We start from the raw sequence: 18,469 nt of genomic DNA, 5'->3' as shown, positions 1-18,469 counted from the left end.
TCCATTAACATGATAAGATTTTGTGAAGTAATTCAGGTGCCGGATCAGGTTAGAGAAGATGAAAATGTGGTCCAATCAGAGTATGAAAACCTGAAGGATAGGCCTATTCAGGCTCCAGATTGGTTAGAGCCAGAAGTTGATGATCTAAATGTTTTAGTAGGCGAGTCCTAAAATTCACTAGGCACTGGGTTGAACAACACATCACGAAGTTAAAGGCAAGTAATGCTTGCCTGAATTACCGGTTGATGGGAGACCTGGACTCCCATAGTGAAGCAATAGAATGATCATCAAGGGCCCGAGTTGGAGAAGGGGAAATTCCACAGGAAGGAACGAAACAAAGGAAAGAGAAAAATGAAGTCAGAAACAAAGAAGAGAAAAGAAATCCAGCCAAAGGAGCCGTAGCAAAAAAGGCCAAGGGTAGAGGAAGCACAATCACCAACCAAAACCTCTAGTGTGCATGAAGTTGAGATGTTCATGCAAGAAGTTGCAAGGAGTCGGCCACCAGAAAATATTCTTGACAATGCACAAGCACAATATATTCTCAGCATCAATGCTTCCCATCAACCTATTCAGCAGGAGAATAAAAGGCAAGAAATTCCTCCTAATCCAGAACAGCAGAGTCAAGATTGTTTCATTGAAACAATTCTAGGAGACTTAGAGGAAGTTTCCCAAGAACAGGGGCAGATGGAAGTATAGGATCAACCAGCAGCCGCTCCAGATTGGTTGAAAGAAAGGATGAGAAAGGAACTAGAGCAAGAAATGGATCCTGCACAAGAATTGGAAGAACTTCTGACTAGAATAGACAAGCCAACAAAGAAGAAGGCAATTAGGAAGTTTTCTAAGATGACATGAGACGAGTCGAGATTCAAGACATTGCACTTAGATGTGCCAAAGTAGACAAGGATAGAAGTGAAATCACACCCGATGAATATGAGATCAAAGAAGTCAACCTAGGCCGTGCTTCCACGACACAGGTGGTGGAAGATTTTGATGAATCATCCTTAGCATTGAAAGAGCAAATGAAAAGGATGAAGGAGAAGAATAAGAGGCTGAAGAGAAAAATAGGCCTTATGTGAATTTCTGTGGAGCCTAAAGCATCCACTCAAAGAGGAAGATCCATTCTTTGATCTTCCCTCTTCTCTTCCCAAAGAATCCATTAATGACATTGTAATTGGCATAAAACGAATATTGTTATGTTTGATAATTTTGGTTACCTGACAGTGTATTAATTAATTGTATTAAGTGGGTTGTCACTCTCGGGTAGTTATGTGTCGGTTGGCTAACGGTTGTGTACCTCTCGACAACCATCGAAGCCTTTAAATATGTTGTGTATCGCCAAGGAAGTAGGACGGTATTGTCGGATCTGTTGTAATCCTTGGCCGACCATCTCTGGTCTTCTTCTTTGTAATAATTTCATGTGCGAATAAAGATATATTTTACTGCTGTGTCTGGTATGCATTGTCATGTACATTATTATTTCTTGTATTTAATTTACCAGTTGTAGCGGTTAACATTTTGGCGCCGTTGCCCTAAAAGAAGTCGGGTCAGCCTTGAGTGATTCATGTCCGTAGATCCCATTAAAGGAGAGAAGAGGCCACAGGGTGTTCAAGACCAAGCGGTTAGATGATCCGCCGACCCTCGGCCAGAGGGAGCACAGAGACGAGTCGAAGCCTATAAGTGCTCGGAGTGGTGGGACATTGGAAGTACTCGAAGTGTTGGGGACGCTGAAGGTGGACGTGTAGAGGACGCCTGCGTGGCCGAGAGTGTAGGGAAAGCACCAGAATGTAGCGGTCGAAATAGTCCACCCAGGTTCGGCACACAAGGCGAATACACACGCACCTTCCGAGTGAAAACAATGTTGAACACCCAGGAGATGCAGAAACTACCGAAGTTCACAGAAGACGGATCAAAGGACCCCGTACAACATTGCAAAACATGCATAACCATTTGGGAGGCAAATGGCCAATATGACAAGGACTAGTGGCTGAAGGCATTTCCCGCCACCCTTCGGGGGATCGCCATTGACTGGTACACAGACTTCAACGCCCAGCACAAGACGAGATGGAGTGATCTGAAGAGGGCGTTCCAAGAGGAATTCAAACTCCTAAGGGATGATAATGAGATCGTGGCCGAAATCTATAATACTAAGCAAGGGAAAAATGAGAGTGTACATGCTTACAACCGTAGGCTCAAAGAACTGTTGAACAAGATGGAGAACCAGCCAGCCGACGGGTTGAAGAAGAGGTGGTTCACGGAGGGATTGATGCCCTCACTGCACAAGAACATGAAAGCAGTGCCTTTGTCCTCGTACGCCGATGCTTACAATCGGGCCATGGACATCGAGAGTGAAAACAAAACCTCCTCCCGAGAGAAGAGGAAGGCTGACGATGATGAGAGCGCCGAAGGTAGTAATGACGAAGAATCCAAAACCGTACGAGCCCTTCGCGGGATATGTTGACAATGATGAAAGAATTGAAGGCTGAGAAAGGAACCAGCAAAGAAGGTAATGAACTATGGTGTACTGAATGCAAAAGGGAGGGGCACACGAAAGGTAATTGTCCTAGAAATATGTTTTGTGAAATTTGCCAAGTGTTGGGGCATTCAATCAAGGAGTGCTCGTACAATTTGAAGATGAGAAGTGCACAAGTACTCTTCACACAGGGAGAGTCCAACCCATCGAAATCACAAAATGTATCGCCCAGTGGTTATGGAAATCAACGAGGGCGAAACCAAATACAGTACCACTCCAGAGGACATCCTATCATACAGTGTCGACAATGTAGTGAATGGGGACACTTTGCAAGAGACTGCCATAACAAGAAAGACAACGTACAATTATTGTGCAAATGGTGTGGACCAGGTGACCATGAAGACACCAACTGCCCGAAGCAAAAGGGTATTAATATGTTGGACGTGGAGGAACAAGAGGACGCAGTTTTGGCAATCACGAGAGAACAGACAAAGAAGGCGATGTATTCAAACTCTAGTACAGAAAAGGAACGACCCGAAGTAGAACAAGTGTTGGCGAAGGAACGAGTAACTTCCAATGGAATTGCAAGTATGTCATTGCGGGAGTCAAAGAAGAACATAGTCCACCAAGTGCTACAAACAACCGTACCCATCAAGGTGGTAGACCTTCTTCAAACTATGCCGCAACTGAGAATGGCAATTGCCAACACAATCAGTGACGACACAGTCATCCAGAAACAATGTAAGCCACACGAGGAGGAACTGACGGGAAAACCATCACCCGAAGGGAATGAGTCTAGTGATCCAATGTTGCTGACGGTGAGCATCGGGAGGAAGTCGGTGGTCGTCGAGATGGAAATAATGGGGAAGAAGTTGACAAACGCCATTGTCGATGGAGTCTCGGGAGTAAACGCACTGCCAGAAGACACTTGGAAATATTTGGGGAAGTCGACGCTCTGGCTGCCCACCTTCCATTTGGTAGGTGCTGACCAACACAGCGTCCAGCCATTGGGAACATTGATGGCACAAAAGGTAATGGTTGGGACACAACAATTTTTCTTGGACTTTGTAGTCATTCCATTACAAAAGAAGGCGTACGACGCACTCCTCAGGAGGCGATGGTTGATTACTGCCAAGGCAAATCATAATTGGAAGCACAACACACTCTCGATTGAGAGTGATGGGAGGAAGCACGTCATTGACTTGAGGAACCAGGCAGTGAGTGAAGAGCTGGCATCCTCCAACTCAGAGTCTGAGGGGTGGAAATGGCATGGAACCCAACGATGAAGTGGAAGATTGCTCTGAAGATGACACGAGTTCCCTGAATGGACTATTCCACTAGCAAATGGAGGACTATGAGGTGTTTTCGCCAACATGCAATTTTCTTGAACCTACCACTCTTCGTGAAGAGCAACTGATGAAAGCATGTAAAGTTATGAATGATACATCTGGTAGTACGGAGATGGAAAGTGGAAGGGAAAAGCCCATGAAGGAAGAACAAAGGCAGTACGAACAAGGCACCCGGAAGGAATTACAAGTTGTCAAGTACCGGAGCACCTTAAAGGCCATCCAAAGCCAAATACACAGACAAGAAGCTAGGAAAAATCAAAGTTGGTCCAGAGAAGGAGCACCGTACACATTTCCCTAGTCTGTACGAGCAACAAAAGTCCGTACACATCCGTACGGCAAGGGGAAAGTGACCCGTACCCAAGGAAGAAAACATTTTGATGGAGGCAAAATTGAGCAAAAGGGGAGGACAACCATACAGAACCACACAGGTCAACGCAAGGAGGAGATTAAAAGACCATATGGAAGACATCTGTACACAAGGAAGAGAAATTCGTACGGAGGGTGAAACAAACCATACAAAAGCAGGATGGGTTGTATGTACGGGGTGTGCAAAGTTCTGTGGAGTCTGTATGAGGTGTGTAGAGTTTCGTACGAGGGCGGAAGGAATTCATACGATGAAAAGCAAGAAAATCCGTACCAAAATTTGCACGAGATTCAAGGAAAATCCGTACGGCCAAGGAAATGAAAATCCGTACGGCTAGACACGAGAAAATCCGTACAGCTAGACACAAGGAAATTCGTACGGCCAGCCACAAGAACTCCTGTACGAACAGATAGGAGAAATCCGTACGAATAGTGAAGACATCCGTACGAAGTTTGGAGCTGTCCATACAGAGTTGGCAGAGAAGTTTGAAGAGATCCGTACGGAACTACCAGAAATCTGTATGGAGTTGGAGGGTAAATTTGGAAGAATCCATATAGAATTGGTAGCTGAGGAGATCTCATATGGTGATAGTTGGAGGCATCTGTATTGGCCATACGGAAGTAAGGAAACTCCTGGTAGTCACGAGAGCTTTGTTGGTTAGATGGAGGAGATGCCATTGTCAAGGGAAGAGAGGATGCTAGCATCACCTGGCGGACATGGCGGAAATGACGGTGTTGGTGGACATGGCGGAGTTGGCGATCCTGGGCATGGCGGAGTGGACCTGCCATCTAGCGATCGTGGCGGAGTTGGCGGTCCTGGACATGGCGGAGTGGACCTACCATTTGGCCGTTGTGGCAGAGTTGGCTATTGTGGACATGGCGAAGTGGACCTGCCATCTTGCAGAGTTGGTGATCGTGGCGGAATGGAACTGCCATCTGGCAATCCTAGTAGAGTTGGCAGAATGGAACTATCTGGCAGCCCTGGCAGAGTTGAACTTCTGTCTGGTGATACGGAGCCCCATGGAGGGATGGCAATTCCATATGGTGGACAAAGCTCAAGACCCCATTGGGGGTGTTGCCCCCAAACCTCCTTTTGATTCAGCAGGTACACTACATGTTGGGGTTGTCTAGTACAAATCTTGGCCTACACTCTTGTCATTAGTCTTTCTAGATATTACTTGATGTTTACTTGTCGTCTGGAAGACGACTTTCTCTTTTGGGGGGGATAATGTAGTTGGCATAAAACGCATATTGTTATGTTTGATAATTTTGGTTACCCAACAGTGTATTAATTAATTGTATTAAATGGGTTGTCACTCTCAGGTAGTTATGTGTCAGTTGGCTGACGGTTGTGTACCTATCGACAACTGTCGAAGCCTTTAAATATGTCGTGTACTGCCAAGGAAGTAGTACGGTATTGTCGGATCTGTTGTAATCCTTGGCTGACCATCTCTGGTCTTCTTCTCTGTAATAATTGTATGTGCAAATAAAGATATATTTTACTGCTGTGTCTGCTATGCATTGTCATGTACATTATTATTTCTTGTATTTAATTTACCAGTTGTAGCGGTAAACAAAGATTGAAGAAATAAGGAGAAGAGCTCAATATTCTAAGGAATGGATGGAAGATGTCTTTTCTTCGGCTGGAAAATTTCTCAAAGTCTTGGCTCAATTCCACCAGAGAATTCAGGCTATTGTGAATAGGCTGGAGACTGCAGATAGTTCATGGGAAGATGTGCATATTTACTGAGACTTGACTATTCTGCGACTAAGAGAATTAATGAAGATTCCTAGGCAGACTTTGATTGATGGGAAAGTTGTACAAGAGAATGATATTTATGACTTCCCACGGTGGTTTTATGTCGTCTGCACTAGGAAGGAATCCTTTGAAAGATTTAACAAAGAGTCAGCGTCGCTGAAGAATCAGTCAGGAAAGTTCAAGAAGAAATCCATAATGTAGTTAAGGCATTATTTACAAGAAGGTTGAGATGAAGAGCTGACAGTTGACTTCCTGAAGGACAGGTCCCACGAGTTCTTTGTGGAATCCTTCTCCAAAGGACATGTGGAAAATGTTTCCTTGTTCTCCGACATGATGCGAAGAATTCAGGAAGCGACGCCAAGTTGGGAGAATATTTTCTCCAAGTGCGAAGAGGATATTTCCCTACTAGAATCCAAGATGGAGAATGTGCCAAGTGTCTCCCTAGGAGAATTGGAGGCCGTCATTGCTAAATTCATTGCATTCGTCATTAATGAACAGGATAATGGTTGTCCATTTTTGGACGAGAATCTTTTGACCGCATGATGGCATAGTGGTGTATTTAGTGCTAGGAATATTTGACCAAGTGGCGGCTAATTTAGTGCATAACAGCCGTCATAAAGAGATGGTGGAGCATTTATTGCAGGTAGGACGAATTTGGATGAAGTGGTGCATTTAATGCACAATGGCTGATTTTGGAGATGATGGTGCATTAATTACATAATGGGCACCATTTTGAGCAAAGGGTAATTGATTGATAGTGGGTGTGATGCATCATTAATATTTATTCCCACTATGTGGCGTCCTACTTGGAATATTTTGGTCAAACCCTAATTAGGGTTTGCATGTTTAATCTTGGTTGTTGATCGGTTTGTAATCTAGGTCGTCCATTTTCCTCTTCGAGGCCTATAAAAGGAGGTCACCCCTTCATTTGTAAAGGGGGGAGATTGTATGAAATTGTTGCGATAAGTTATTGAAGTAATAAACGGTAATATATTGTTCTTTGATGGTATACACTTGTGTTATTTTGTAGCTTGCATGGTTTCACTTTCCTCAGTTAAATTTATTGTAAGCATTTAGAAGAACAAGATTGATTGTAGTGTTTTAAGGTGAAGATCGCTTGCTCATACCTTTTGTTGTTAGATGATTTTTATCAACAGTACAAGGTTGGACTGAGCTATTTTATGTGTGCGCTTAATTTACATTGTGGGATGAACATTGTTCTCTGATGGTGTTCATCAATGATTTAAAATCTTTCAAACAAAACCTCTGAAGATTGCACCCGTTTCATGTAGTTGTCTTCTAGTGGCGAAGTGAAGTGTGGTTGATCTCAACTGAATCATTGCTATCTATTGAGTTCTTATATTTAGAGTAGTTTCCCTAAACCATTCATATTTTACTTTCAGCATTTTCCAATTGAAAAGTCCCAAAAAAAAAGGTTATTTCATTGCCAAATCATTCACGAGAATATCCTTGAAGTTATAAATTTGCCTAAATCTTCTTTAAGTGCATAAGTCCCCTTGGATTACTAGCATTTCACATCAAGCCAACTGAGCTCACATCCATTGCATTATAGGAAACTTGGAATCAATTGTATTAACTTGTCGCAATCTTAGCATACATTGGACTTTGATCAAGAGAAGATAAAGTGACCGTTGGAAAACTTTATTTTGTGTTGGTGTGGTCACAAAACACCCGTCAACAGAATTGGCGCTAGAAGGAGGGCTACTACCGAACTTTCACTGAAGAAGAAATCCATTTTACAAGGAAAATTATTCAGATGAACCAAGATGGTGTCGCCACCTAGAGGATCGCCACTTGTCCTCTAGCCGAATTTGGGATTCAACAATCATCAAGAAGACATTATCCCAAGACTGGGAGATCTTGCTTGGAGATTGAAGACAAGTGCACCTCAATACATGCGTGTTTGTTTTGTGTTGCATGAAGAAGAAAAGAAGGCCATAGAAATTGGAGTAGCAATTGAAAGAGAACTCCTTAACTAGAGATTTCCACGTGCTCCACTTCCTCCACGTCAATAGTTTGAAGAGATGAAATTGAAGAAACATGCTGGATCACATCAACTTGTTCTCACCAAAAAGACATCAAAGGATTTTGAGATCCACTTCAGGAGCTAAGGAATTACAAGAGTTGAAAATTGTTCAAGTCAAGATGTGGGAAGAAAGAAGCTTCAACAAGTGTTGGAAACGACTTGATACAATTCAAATAGGTACAAACACCAAAAAGTGTTGGAAATGTTGTCATTGATGTCAATAATATATATGTGGAAGCTATCATTGTTTGAAATGTTATCATTGATGTCAAAGGCATATGTAGATGTTTGAAAGTTATCCCTAAATGTGGAAGTTGTCATTTATATATGGATTAAGATATTGTCATAAACATTGACAATAAAGGACAAAGGCCTAAGGACTTAAATCATGGATAGATATACTCATTAAGGAGCAGCGATAACATATTATGTACATCAAAGAATGAAACGTGGCAGATTGATGCATAAAGCTATCCCACTTAGATTGTTAATGATAAAGGTGTGAATCATTAAGTCAATGTAGAGGTGCGATTGAAGCCATCTGTAGTTATTCCAGAGCTGACTCAAATGACAGTAACTATTTGTAGTGATCACAACAAACAAGGGGAGTATTAAAGGCGATATATATCAAAGGCGAGTTTTTGCAGCAATAAATAATAAGACAAGAAGTATTTGTTAAGAGTCAAACAGTTATAAGATACGACTTCAGTATTTGTTGAAAAGTCATATAATAGCAATTGAATGATCAAAAGAAGGGTGAAGGAGGAAGAATCATCCAGATTCTTAATTTGGACTAATAATGGAGATTGTAGAGATTTGGGAGCCAGAGAAAAGTAAATACTTTTATTTAGAGTTTCTTATGAATACTGTCAGCCAGAGTTTTCAACATTGTAAATGCATTTGGCATGTTCGGGAGATTATATACTCATTGTTGAGCAATGTATATTTTATTTAATAATGTGAAGATATTGTGTAGTCCACTGGCTTCAAACTTATGTCGTGTAAGTCTCGATTCAAGTCGTACGTTCAGTTTCTGCAAGCAATTATATGAGGCACTCCTTATTATATCAAGTTTGAGGAAGTAAAAGCAGCATCACATAGATATGAGATTCATAATTTGGGAGAATTAATATCACTGATATTATTACCGCAGCAGCAAAGAAAAAAAATTGGATATTTTCACGGATGGTGACTTGCGTGGAAATCAGTGTATCAGAATCGGGAATACTTGGCAAGCATACAATCTTCTATCAAACTGAATATTGTATCGGATTTACCATTGTGGTATTGGTTTCAGGATACTACTATGGTATTGTGGTATTTCTAGAGCAGAGATCATGTCGATGCAGCGATCATATAACTCATTACTCTTAAGATGCAGAGATTGATCTGTATTGGTATGCTTGACAACAGTTTAAAGGACAAGTCAAAGACAGCGTTGCTTTAAGTAACAGCAAATAAAAGAAGACAATTCAATTAATAAAACGATGATTCAGTAAGCAGCGATACTGTATTATGTAGGCAGCAATGATACGTGAATAAAGAGAGCAGCGAACTTCTTATGACTATGTTGTATGTAAGTCATACCCAGCAGTAGAAGCTAAGTAATAAACAAAAAGCAAACAGCAATTAGAAGTGGTGGTTTGTTTTATCAAATGTTAAGCAGCGATCTCAGATATGTTCAGATTTGTTTGATCATGGACTGCGACTAAAGTTATAATATGTAGCTCCCAGGTTTATAATTAAACATAATAATTCATATATGAAAGAATTGAAAAGTTATATTGTTAGCAAGGAACTCAATAAAAGCCTCGATAAACATTAGTTAAGGCAATAATCATTTCATGACAAAGGTTACGTGTCTATGGAAAGAGGTCTCTATTCAAACAGATGCATCATTTTATTTGGAGATAGGAATATATAAAGGAGGAAGTAGTGGAGAGTAATGAATGAGATGAGTGGAGTAATTGAAATGAAAGAACATATTTAAGTGGTGTGTATGAAATTATGAATAAAAGTATGTGAGAGATATATTATAATTTGTTATTAAAAGACAATCATTCAAATGGTTGCATCTACATTGAAGTATTGTATCCTTTCATGAGGTCATTTAAAATATAAAAGGGAGTAAGGTCTTGAGAAGAGTGTGTCTTCAAAAAAAGATGTAAGAGTTGAATGATAAAGGCAATAAAAGAAAATAAAACAAAGACAATATAGAGAAACTTATATCAGATATATATGAAGTTTGAACACTTCATGGCAGGTTTATAATCAGATTTAGCAGATTTATTTAGACTCTGAGCATCATTATGAATATATTATCAGACTTGTGAAGAAGGATTTCATGCAGAGATAAATCAGACTTTGGAGCAGCATCATGAAGTATATTTAAGTAAAGGTTGTGAGAAATAGTATGGCAGATTTATAGGAGTTTTATGAGGAGATTGTATTCAATTCTGTGACTTGTTCATTGACTCATAATAATAGTAGATTGGAGAAGGAAATATAATCAGATTTGTGGAGAGAAATAGTATCTATCATCCATTGAAGAATTTGTAGGTTGGTGCCTATTAAATAAGACATTGGTGTCGCTTGCTGAGTTGGTGCTCAGTTGTGGGAGTTGGTGCTCAGTTGTGGGAGTTGCCTACAAATTCAGAAGTGGGAGTCAGTGCTTCCAGTGGGTTGGTGCTCACAAACAAACTTAGGGGTTGGTGCTTACAAACATTGTAAAGAACAATTGTATAAAAGCAATAATTTGCCGTGATTTTCTCCCATTTGGGTTTCCACGTAAAACAGTATGTTATTGTGTTTTTTCTATGTGCATGATTGTTGAAGGATAGTGAATAATGTGCTAATATAATTAATAAAGTTTAGGTTCGTAAAATTCATTGTATACTGATTCACCCCCCCCGACCTCTCTCATTATAACCATGTGCTCTTCAAAAAGTACCTCAATAGATAGCCTATTTGAATATTGCAGATCTGGAAATAGCCTCTGTTATGATCAGTTCACAAACAGCAGCAATGATTCTCACTTGGTACTTGAAAAACACTAATATGTCCCTTCCCGATTGAAATTAACACCACTAGAGTGCTCAGAAAGGAATTTTGCAGCATATAACACCACTGGGACCGACTTCAAACACCTGTACAATAGCAATAAGGTTCTGCTGTAGCTTTTTGCACTATCCTCTAAGATGATTTGTCACTCCTGGGTTAGTCTCAATGCCTTTCTCTATATAAAGTGCTTCCAGAATTAACTCAAAACCTCCTTCATTGCTCAGGTAATGACTACAATACTTCCAACTGGCAGAAAAATCTATGTTCACAATTTGCTGAAGCTGAAATGTGCCCCTTTGGCAGGGCTGATGGGTACAAAACTCTTCTTTTGACCTTCCAACTGACTAGTTAAGCCTTCATTTCATCATTTAAGAGGATTGCAGGCCTAGCACCTTAAAACATACACAACATAACCCAAACATGGCCCAAAATCTGCATTGAGGCAATTTCAAACATTTCCTAGTTGAACGCTAACATAAAGTAGGGTGATTTGCTCTACTAAATCATAAAATCACTTCAAAATCCTCACAACTGCTACAAAGAGAGTGCCCAAATCTTCAAAATAAAGATAGAACAATACCCAAAATCAAATCCTTAAACCCTTTGACTCCATAATCATCTTTGGGACGCCAAGCATGAAGAAAAAGAATGGGCAACTAATTAAGGAAGAACCTGCAAAAGAGACCAAACCCCAAAAAGAAAACCACAAAATGCAATTGTCTGATCTAGAAAACCATATATATCTTCATCTTTTCCACCAAACCAAAACCCAAATCTTCACAAAATCACTAGCATTGAATACCAAGCTTTTCCTTTGAGCAAGACTAACAGCATATCAGCATATCACCCTGGAGAGATCTCTCACCCTCAAAGAATATGTTCCCAAGGAAGTTTTTCATCTTCCAAGAGCTTCTGCAAAAACCACAATTTTCCTTCTCCCAAGAAAGTTCATGCAAGCATAACCAAAATGAGCTCCAAATATCAATTTTATACTTTCCAAAATCCAACGGCAAAGTGGAGAATTAAAATAATATTTTATTAAGTCCTTGTCTCCCAAACACCATGCCCAAGATAAAAATTTGACTTTAATTGACATTAAAACATTTCATTTTTCCTTCATTTAGGCGCACAAACCAAAGTCCAATTTAAAAATTCACCTTTTTAATTTTATATTCCATTTAGCTCAAAAAATGACTTTTTAATTAAAATAGTGAAAATTTCACAACACGGTCACCATTTAATGCATCCATGATTTAGAAAATTTCGTCCTGGTTCCAACAAGCCATAGCACTAAGGTACTTGTAAAATATTTATATATAAATTAAGCCTCCTTAGCAAAAATAAATAAAATAAACCATAAGAGTACTCGGCAAGCCCAAAATTTTCAACTCAGCAACTTAGAAAGTACTTAAAATTAAAATCTCTTAAAGAAATATTTTTTTGTGAAATTCTATTACAAAATGTATTAAATTAAAAATTGGTATCTTGAAAGATAAAATGCATGGTTTTATAGCAAAAACATGTGCAAAATACATTTTGCCTGGGTCAATATTTTGGCCCATGTTTTCTTGCAGCTATAAAAACACGAGTTAAACTTGTGAAAACACGCCCAACAAAAAAAATAGAGTACTCGGCAACTCAGAGAGCACTCGCAAAGTTTACAAACTATGAAATAAACTACTAATGCACCAATTTTGTAAAAAGTGCTAGAAAGCATCGAAATCGAAAAATGATCACACTGAAGTGATCCTGATGATGAAGACTGATAAATGAGGCCAATTGGGTGTCTTTCTAAAAATAGATGGCCTCTCCAAGATTCTTGGAGAGCACACCAAAAGCCGGAAATAACTATAATGTCCCCACTTTGAAATAGAATTTAATGGTAAATAATAATAATAAAATTAAAATTCAAAAGAATAAAAATAAAATTAAAATTAAAATATAAAAGAATATAATTAAATATAATTAAAATTTAATTAAGTTAATGAATGTTCAAAAGACATGGAATGAAAAGTTGTGACTCCCTCAAACATGAGATATAAAAGGGAGAAGAGAACCTCGTTTGAGAGGGGGATAATTTGGGAATCAGAAGTGCAGATATGATCATGAAAGGTTGTGTCCCTTTCAAAGGGCAGATATAATGAAGAGTTGCACTCCTTTAAAGGGTGCTAATGGTGAAAAGGGTATGTCTCTTGCCAAAGGGCATACATGATGAAGAGGTGTGACCTCTCCCTCACACTGAAAGATATAAGAAAGGAGGACGGGGGTGATAGAGAGGAGGACCAAGGATCAAAAATTAATTGAAAATCACAACTTCAGAAAGACAGCAATCAAGGCATATGTAATTGTTATTGAGGAGTGATCTTATTATCAAATAAGACATCAGTGAATGTAATTAAGCAAAGACAGTAATTAAGGACAGAGATAGCTAATTAATTCAGATAAGGGAGAAAATCAGAAACAATAAAGAGGCAAGCAGATTCCATTATCCATCAAAGACAGTAGGAGATTAAATTCAGTCAGCAACAGCAGTGGTTAGGACAGCAACAGCGGTGGTTAGGACAGCAACAGTTCCAATCAAGAGAAAGGAAAGAAGTCCGAATTACTTGTAAGATTTAGGCTATGCTTTAAGCATGATTATTCTGAAATTAATCATTAGATCCACAGGAGTTAAGAATAACAACAACTAGAATTAACAATGTCAGTTAATGACTCAGTTGTCTTAGAAACTTATAACTATATTAACTAGACATAAACATGCGTGATATATTCATGGTATTCTTTACTCATTGTGAATATGTAATACACAACTTAAGAGAATAATTAGGTATGTTTAGAAATAAATTCTTGTAAGGAAGGGTATGAGATGTAATGAAGGGGTGATGAGGGGCTCATAAGAAGGCCGTTATAGCACGACCAAAGTGGCGTCTAGGACTTTGAGAGCCCTTACATGTAGGAGTTAAGGAACACAGTTACATTCTCAGCCTAACCCCACAAGACATGTTTAATTTGGGAGAAATAGACTTAAAGGGGAAATCCAATCACAAGAACAAGGATAAGGATGGAAGTGATGAAGGAGAACGATGATAGGATACCTCACTAGGTAGACTATGGTCCCATGAGGCCAAGGGGGCTCTGGCTTTCACTCCGTTCTTGGGCCTAGGGTAGAGGATCTCTTGGACACCTTATCATTCCTCCTTACTCCCACTCTCTTATGGTTGAGTTCCAATAAGGAATTAGACATAACTATGATTAAGTTAATGTATCTAACCCTAGGTATAAAGAATTTTTGTTTAATTATCCTTTTTAGAAGATTTAAATTATCGTTTAGATACACTTCAATGGTTTCCTAACCTATTGCAGGATCTCAATCAGGTAGGCATCTTGCTCCATTTGTAGTTTTACATAGAAATGGTGATTTAGGGCAAGAACTGGGGTTTTTACAAAAAAAGGGGACAGTTCATTGGTAACATAAATTACTCCTCTAAACAAGTTGATAAAAACCCAGAAAGTTAGTGCCAACTGCAAAGCAAGAGAATCTGAAAATGGGAGCATTACACACTGTAAGACAACCCTAAAATGCAGACATTACATTAGAGAAGAAATTGGTAATGCAAGCCTATCCCCAAAATGTATGTGATGAAAGATGGGTGTTAGAGGGTCTTCAATGTTGAGAAGAGATTGAGACACAACCAGTGGAATACAAAGCTAGGGTACTGAGGAAACTTAGTCTCAATAGATTGCAAGGATAAGCAATGTCTCACGGTTCACCAATCTATCTCCTTCTATATGTGAACCAATAGTATCCAAGATGTCTAAATGCCTCTAAAACATATGATGAGTTGAAAGGAATAATCAATATGGTACATCTAGGACCACCACAAAGATATCTATGCTTGAAAGTGACGAACTTGGGAAGAAAAAAGACCAACCATCTTGCATCAAGGCAGCAGAAGAAAGTGGCTAGATAACCACCAAAATCTTTCGATAGACAATGGTATCTCCCATGGATTTCATTGTAAACTGGACATCAAAATATAAAATCCTCCTTAGACTCAATCTTTGACACTAAGGTAGAACACCCTTTCAGTCTATAATGTTTCACTTTTCTTGCTGCTGCATGCAGTTGACGAAATGAGCAATTCATCTTTTAAGCACTGGGCTATGAATGCCTGTTTCCTCACAATTCCAGCTTAGTCACCATATACTACCATTTATGTTATGAAGAGCACTAACAACAAAGAGACCCAAGAGTTTGCATAGACACTAGTATCTCCCATGGATTTCATAGTAGAATAGAAATCGAAAAAATAAATGCTCCTTGGAGTCAATCTCTTGACACAAAGGCGGCAAACCCTTTCACTTTATAACATTACACTTCTCTTGCCGCTGCACGCAATCAACTAAATGATAAGTGCATTTTTCAAGCAATGGGTTATGGATGCCAATTTCCTCACAGTGCCAGCTTAACCACAATATACTCCCCTTTGTGGTATGAAAAACAGTAATAACAAAGAGACCATTTTAGGTGCTCATGTCCTCATTTGGAGCTTACAATACGACCCAGCACCAAAACTATTTTAAAACAGGCATCCCTTGATGTCTATGACCATAATAGGGTTCACTTATCCAAGACTCCAATCAACACATCCATCTGACTTCCTTGCTGATAATAGTTAAAGGATTTGAAAGATTTAGAAAATATTTTTTATTTATTATATGTCCTAAATACAGGGAAGAACAGTTCATTTGGCATCTACTGGTGAACTAAATTACACATTTGCATTTAGGAATGTATAGAATCTGTTGAAATTTTAATTCACCTTGTAGAAGAGAAATGCACTACAGTGATTGTCAACTTAAAGTGAAATGAGTCCAGCTCTTGAGCCAGAATGAAATGTAGGAATGAAGCCGAATATTTTGGCAATCAGCATGCGCACCCTCCCTTGCCAACTAAAGCAATGACACCAACATTCTTCCTAGTACCTTTTGATCCACATTACTTGCAATTAAAAATGTGCTTGAATCATATTTGTAGGCTACATAAGGAATGTACCACTGCCAATACCATAAGAACCTGGAATAAAGATATAACAATGATAATACTATTGCCACTACTGATAATACTAATGATAATGCAGTGGTAGGTACACAAGTGGCAATAATAATAATGATACTACATTGCCAATGATAATAGTTAATAGTAATACTACAATAATAATGATAATACTACTGCCAATGATAATAATGATAGTAATGATGATATTTGACTTTTACTTTTTTATAAGTACCACTGCATATAATGATAATAATGATCCAAAGCATAGCTTGGTCGTGTCATTATATACATGAATAAAGGCAATAAATGTCCTGACCCTTGGGTTGACAGAATTCATAGCATTTAAGTGAGTACTCTATTGGAAAAGAAAGCATATGAGTAAAAGTAACTTATGCCAAGAAAATAAGCACAATTCTAATATAAGAGAAATGTTTTATCATTACTGTACCTGGCGCAGAAGTATTGATAACATCCTTCGGGTCGCCTCATGCATTTCCTTGTCACGAGCTGCAGCTAAAGCATCAACCTGCAAAAGACATTAAATTAGTGACATACTATATTTTCACTTACCATGAATAGCAGAATATGAAATAAGCCATAAAACTATGAACAGAATTGAAGGATGCATACAAGCATCCAAATCTCAAAATTTAATGATAGAATGTCTCCATACTAGTCACATGAAAATCCTACTCAAAATATCCATTTGCCACAGGCCATAAGATAATGAAGAGAGAGCTTTTAAAAGAAACTCTGAATTCTTTTAATGTTACACGTACATTTCATGTCAGCTTCAACCTAATATATTAGTTAAGTCAAAAAAAAATTGTAAAGCAATTTTGGAAAACATAAGCAGAGCTTCAGACAATGCAGGAATTTGATTTGTTTATCCACAAAATGTTAATTACCAAAGACAGATAACTGTAGAGTAACGACTACAATAAAATTATTACACTGAATACATGATCAAGAACTTGGGCACTTTAGTGATGCTCTATCCACTTGGTAACAGACATTGCGTTGATTTAAGTAACACAAAGGAAGGACCCATAAAGGAAACAAAAGAATTTAAGCTATCAAGAAAAGAAATTGATGATGAATTCCCTCACAGGTTATCGACATTTTGAAGCTAACATTATATAACATGCCAGTTACAAATGTAGTTACTACAATTAATGAGTCCTCCTATCAAAATTCTTCCTCAAGAACCCTATTCTTGCCCTACCTCATAAAGGCCATCTACGATTGTATAACTACATTTTATTTGGTAAAGAATTCTAACTGAAAACATTTCAAGTTAAAGAAAAAATGAGACATGTTAGGTAAAAGACATAAGTTTATGATAATTGTTCCTCTTGCTACATAAGCACCAACTGAACATTATACAAAAGAAGCTATATTAATTTATATGAAATGCTGAAATCATCTGATTGATTAGCAGATAAAGTTTCTTATGAAGGATACAAAAGAATGTGAGCTATCAAAAATGACTTCAACTATGAGTTCCCTCATAGGTCATCGATATTTGAAAGTCAAAACTTAATGGTAGATAACGTGTTAGTCACAAAATTAGTAATTGCAACTAAATGAATCCTAATTATATAGATATATGTGTCCCAAAATGGAATATGGAATACTATGCTTCCTACACCTTATAAAGAATGTCTTCAATTATCCACAAAAACAACCAACTTGATGCTTTGTATAGCTACATTTTTTTTGTTGTATAGAATCATCTTTTAAACCATTTCAAGTATAGCTCGCAATATCTGTTCCTTCTGCTACACAAGTAACAACAAACAAAGATACCACAGGAGCTATATTAATGTCCACAAATGGCTGAATGCAGCATACGACTCTTTAAGTACAGCCAACGAAAAATACCACAAGTAATGGGTTTCCAAAAGTATTACCCATAAAAGAAATGAATCAAAATAAATACAGAAACAAAATGTAAGTTTTCAAAGAAATATAAAACCCAAAAGCCCCAAGAGCTAAAAAATTACAACAATATATGATAGAGATGTAGCTACCAAGCATGCAGATCAGGATTTATCTATGTCTAAAGAAACAAGGGCAAAGGTTGAAGAGCTCACCTATGGGTTTAAAACAACTAAAAATTCTTTGAAAAACACTCAGATAGTGTTTCTTAAGGCTGAAAAAGAACTTGCTGATAACACAAAATTCAAAGAGCAAGAAAATGAGGAAAGCACAAAAGAGATTGGGCAACCGATTGAATAGTTTGATAGCACTCAAGAGGAGTTTAATCTATTATATTGCACCAAGAGATCAGAAAATGGAAGTTTGGACCAGCAGGAGGATTGGGTTGAGCATGAGCACAATGATAGTATTCAATTGGTTG

General features: G+C 38.3%; 1 protein-coding gene across 4 annotated transcripts in view; it reads right to left on the bottom strand.

Moving 5' to 3' along the window:
- The window catches only part of LOC131071435 (cell division control protein 48 homolog C), a 352,754-nt gene that overhangs the window by 62,446 nt on the left and 271,839 nt on the right, over positions 1-18,469 (bottom strand). For all 4 annotated transcript variants that reach the window (XR_009112514.2, XM_058007265.2, XM_058007266.2 and 1 more), the window contains one exon: positions 16,556-16,633. Coding sequence is in view for 3 of the 4 variants with exons in the window: in XM_058007265.2 (XP_057863248.2) it covers positions 16,556-16,633 (78 nt within the window). In the remaining variant the exon portion in view is untranslated. The remainder of the gene's footprint in view (positions 1-16,555; positions 16,634-18,469) is intronic.

The sequence above is a fragment of the Cryptomeria japonica genome, chromosome 6 (genome assembly GCF_030272615.1).
Source record: "Cryptomeria japonica chromosome 6, Sugi_1.0, whole genome shotgun sequence".
Taxonomy (NCBI): Eukaryota; Viridiplantae; Streptophyta; class Pinopsida; order Cupressales; family Cupressaceae; genus Cryptomeria; species Cryptomeria japonica.
This window is presented reverse-complemented; position numbering and strand designations above follow the sequence as displayed.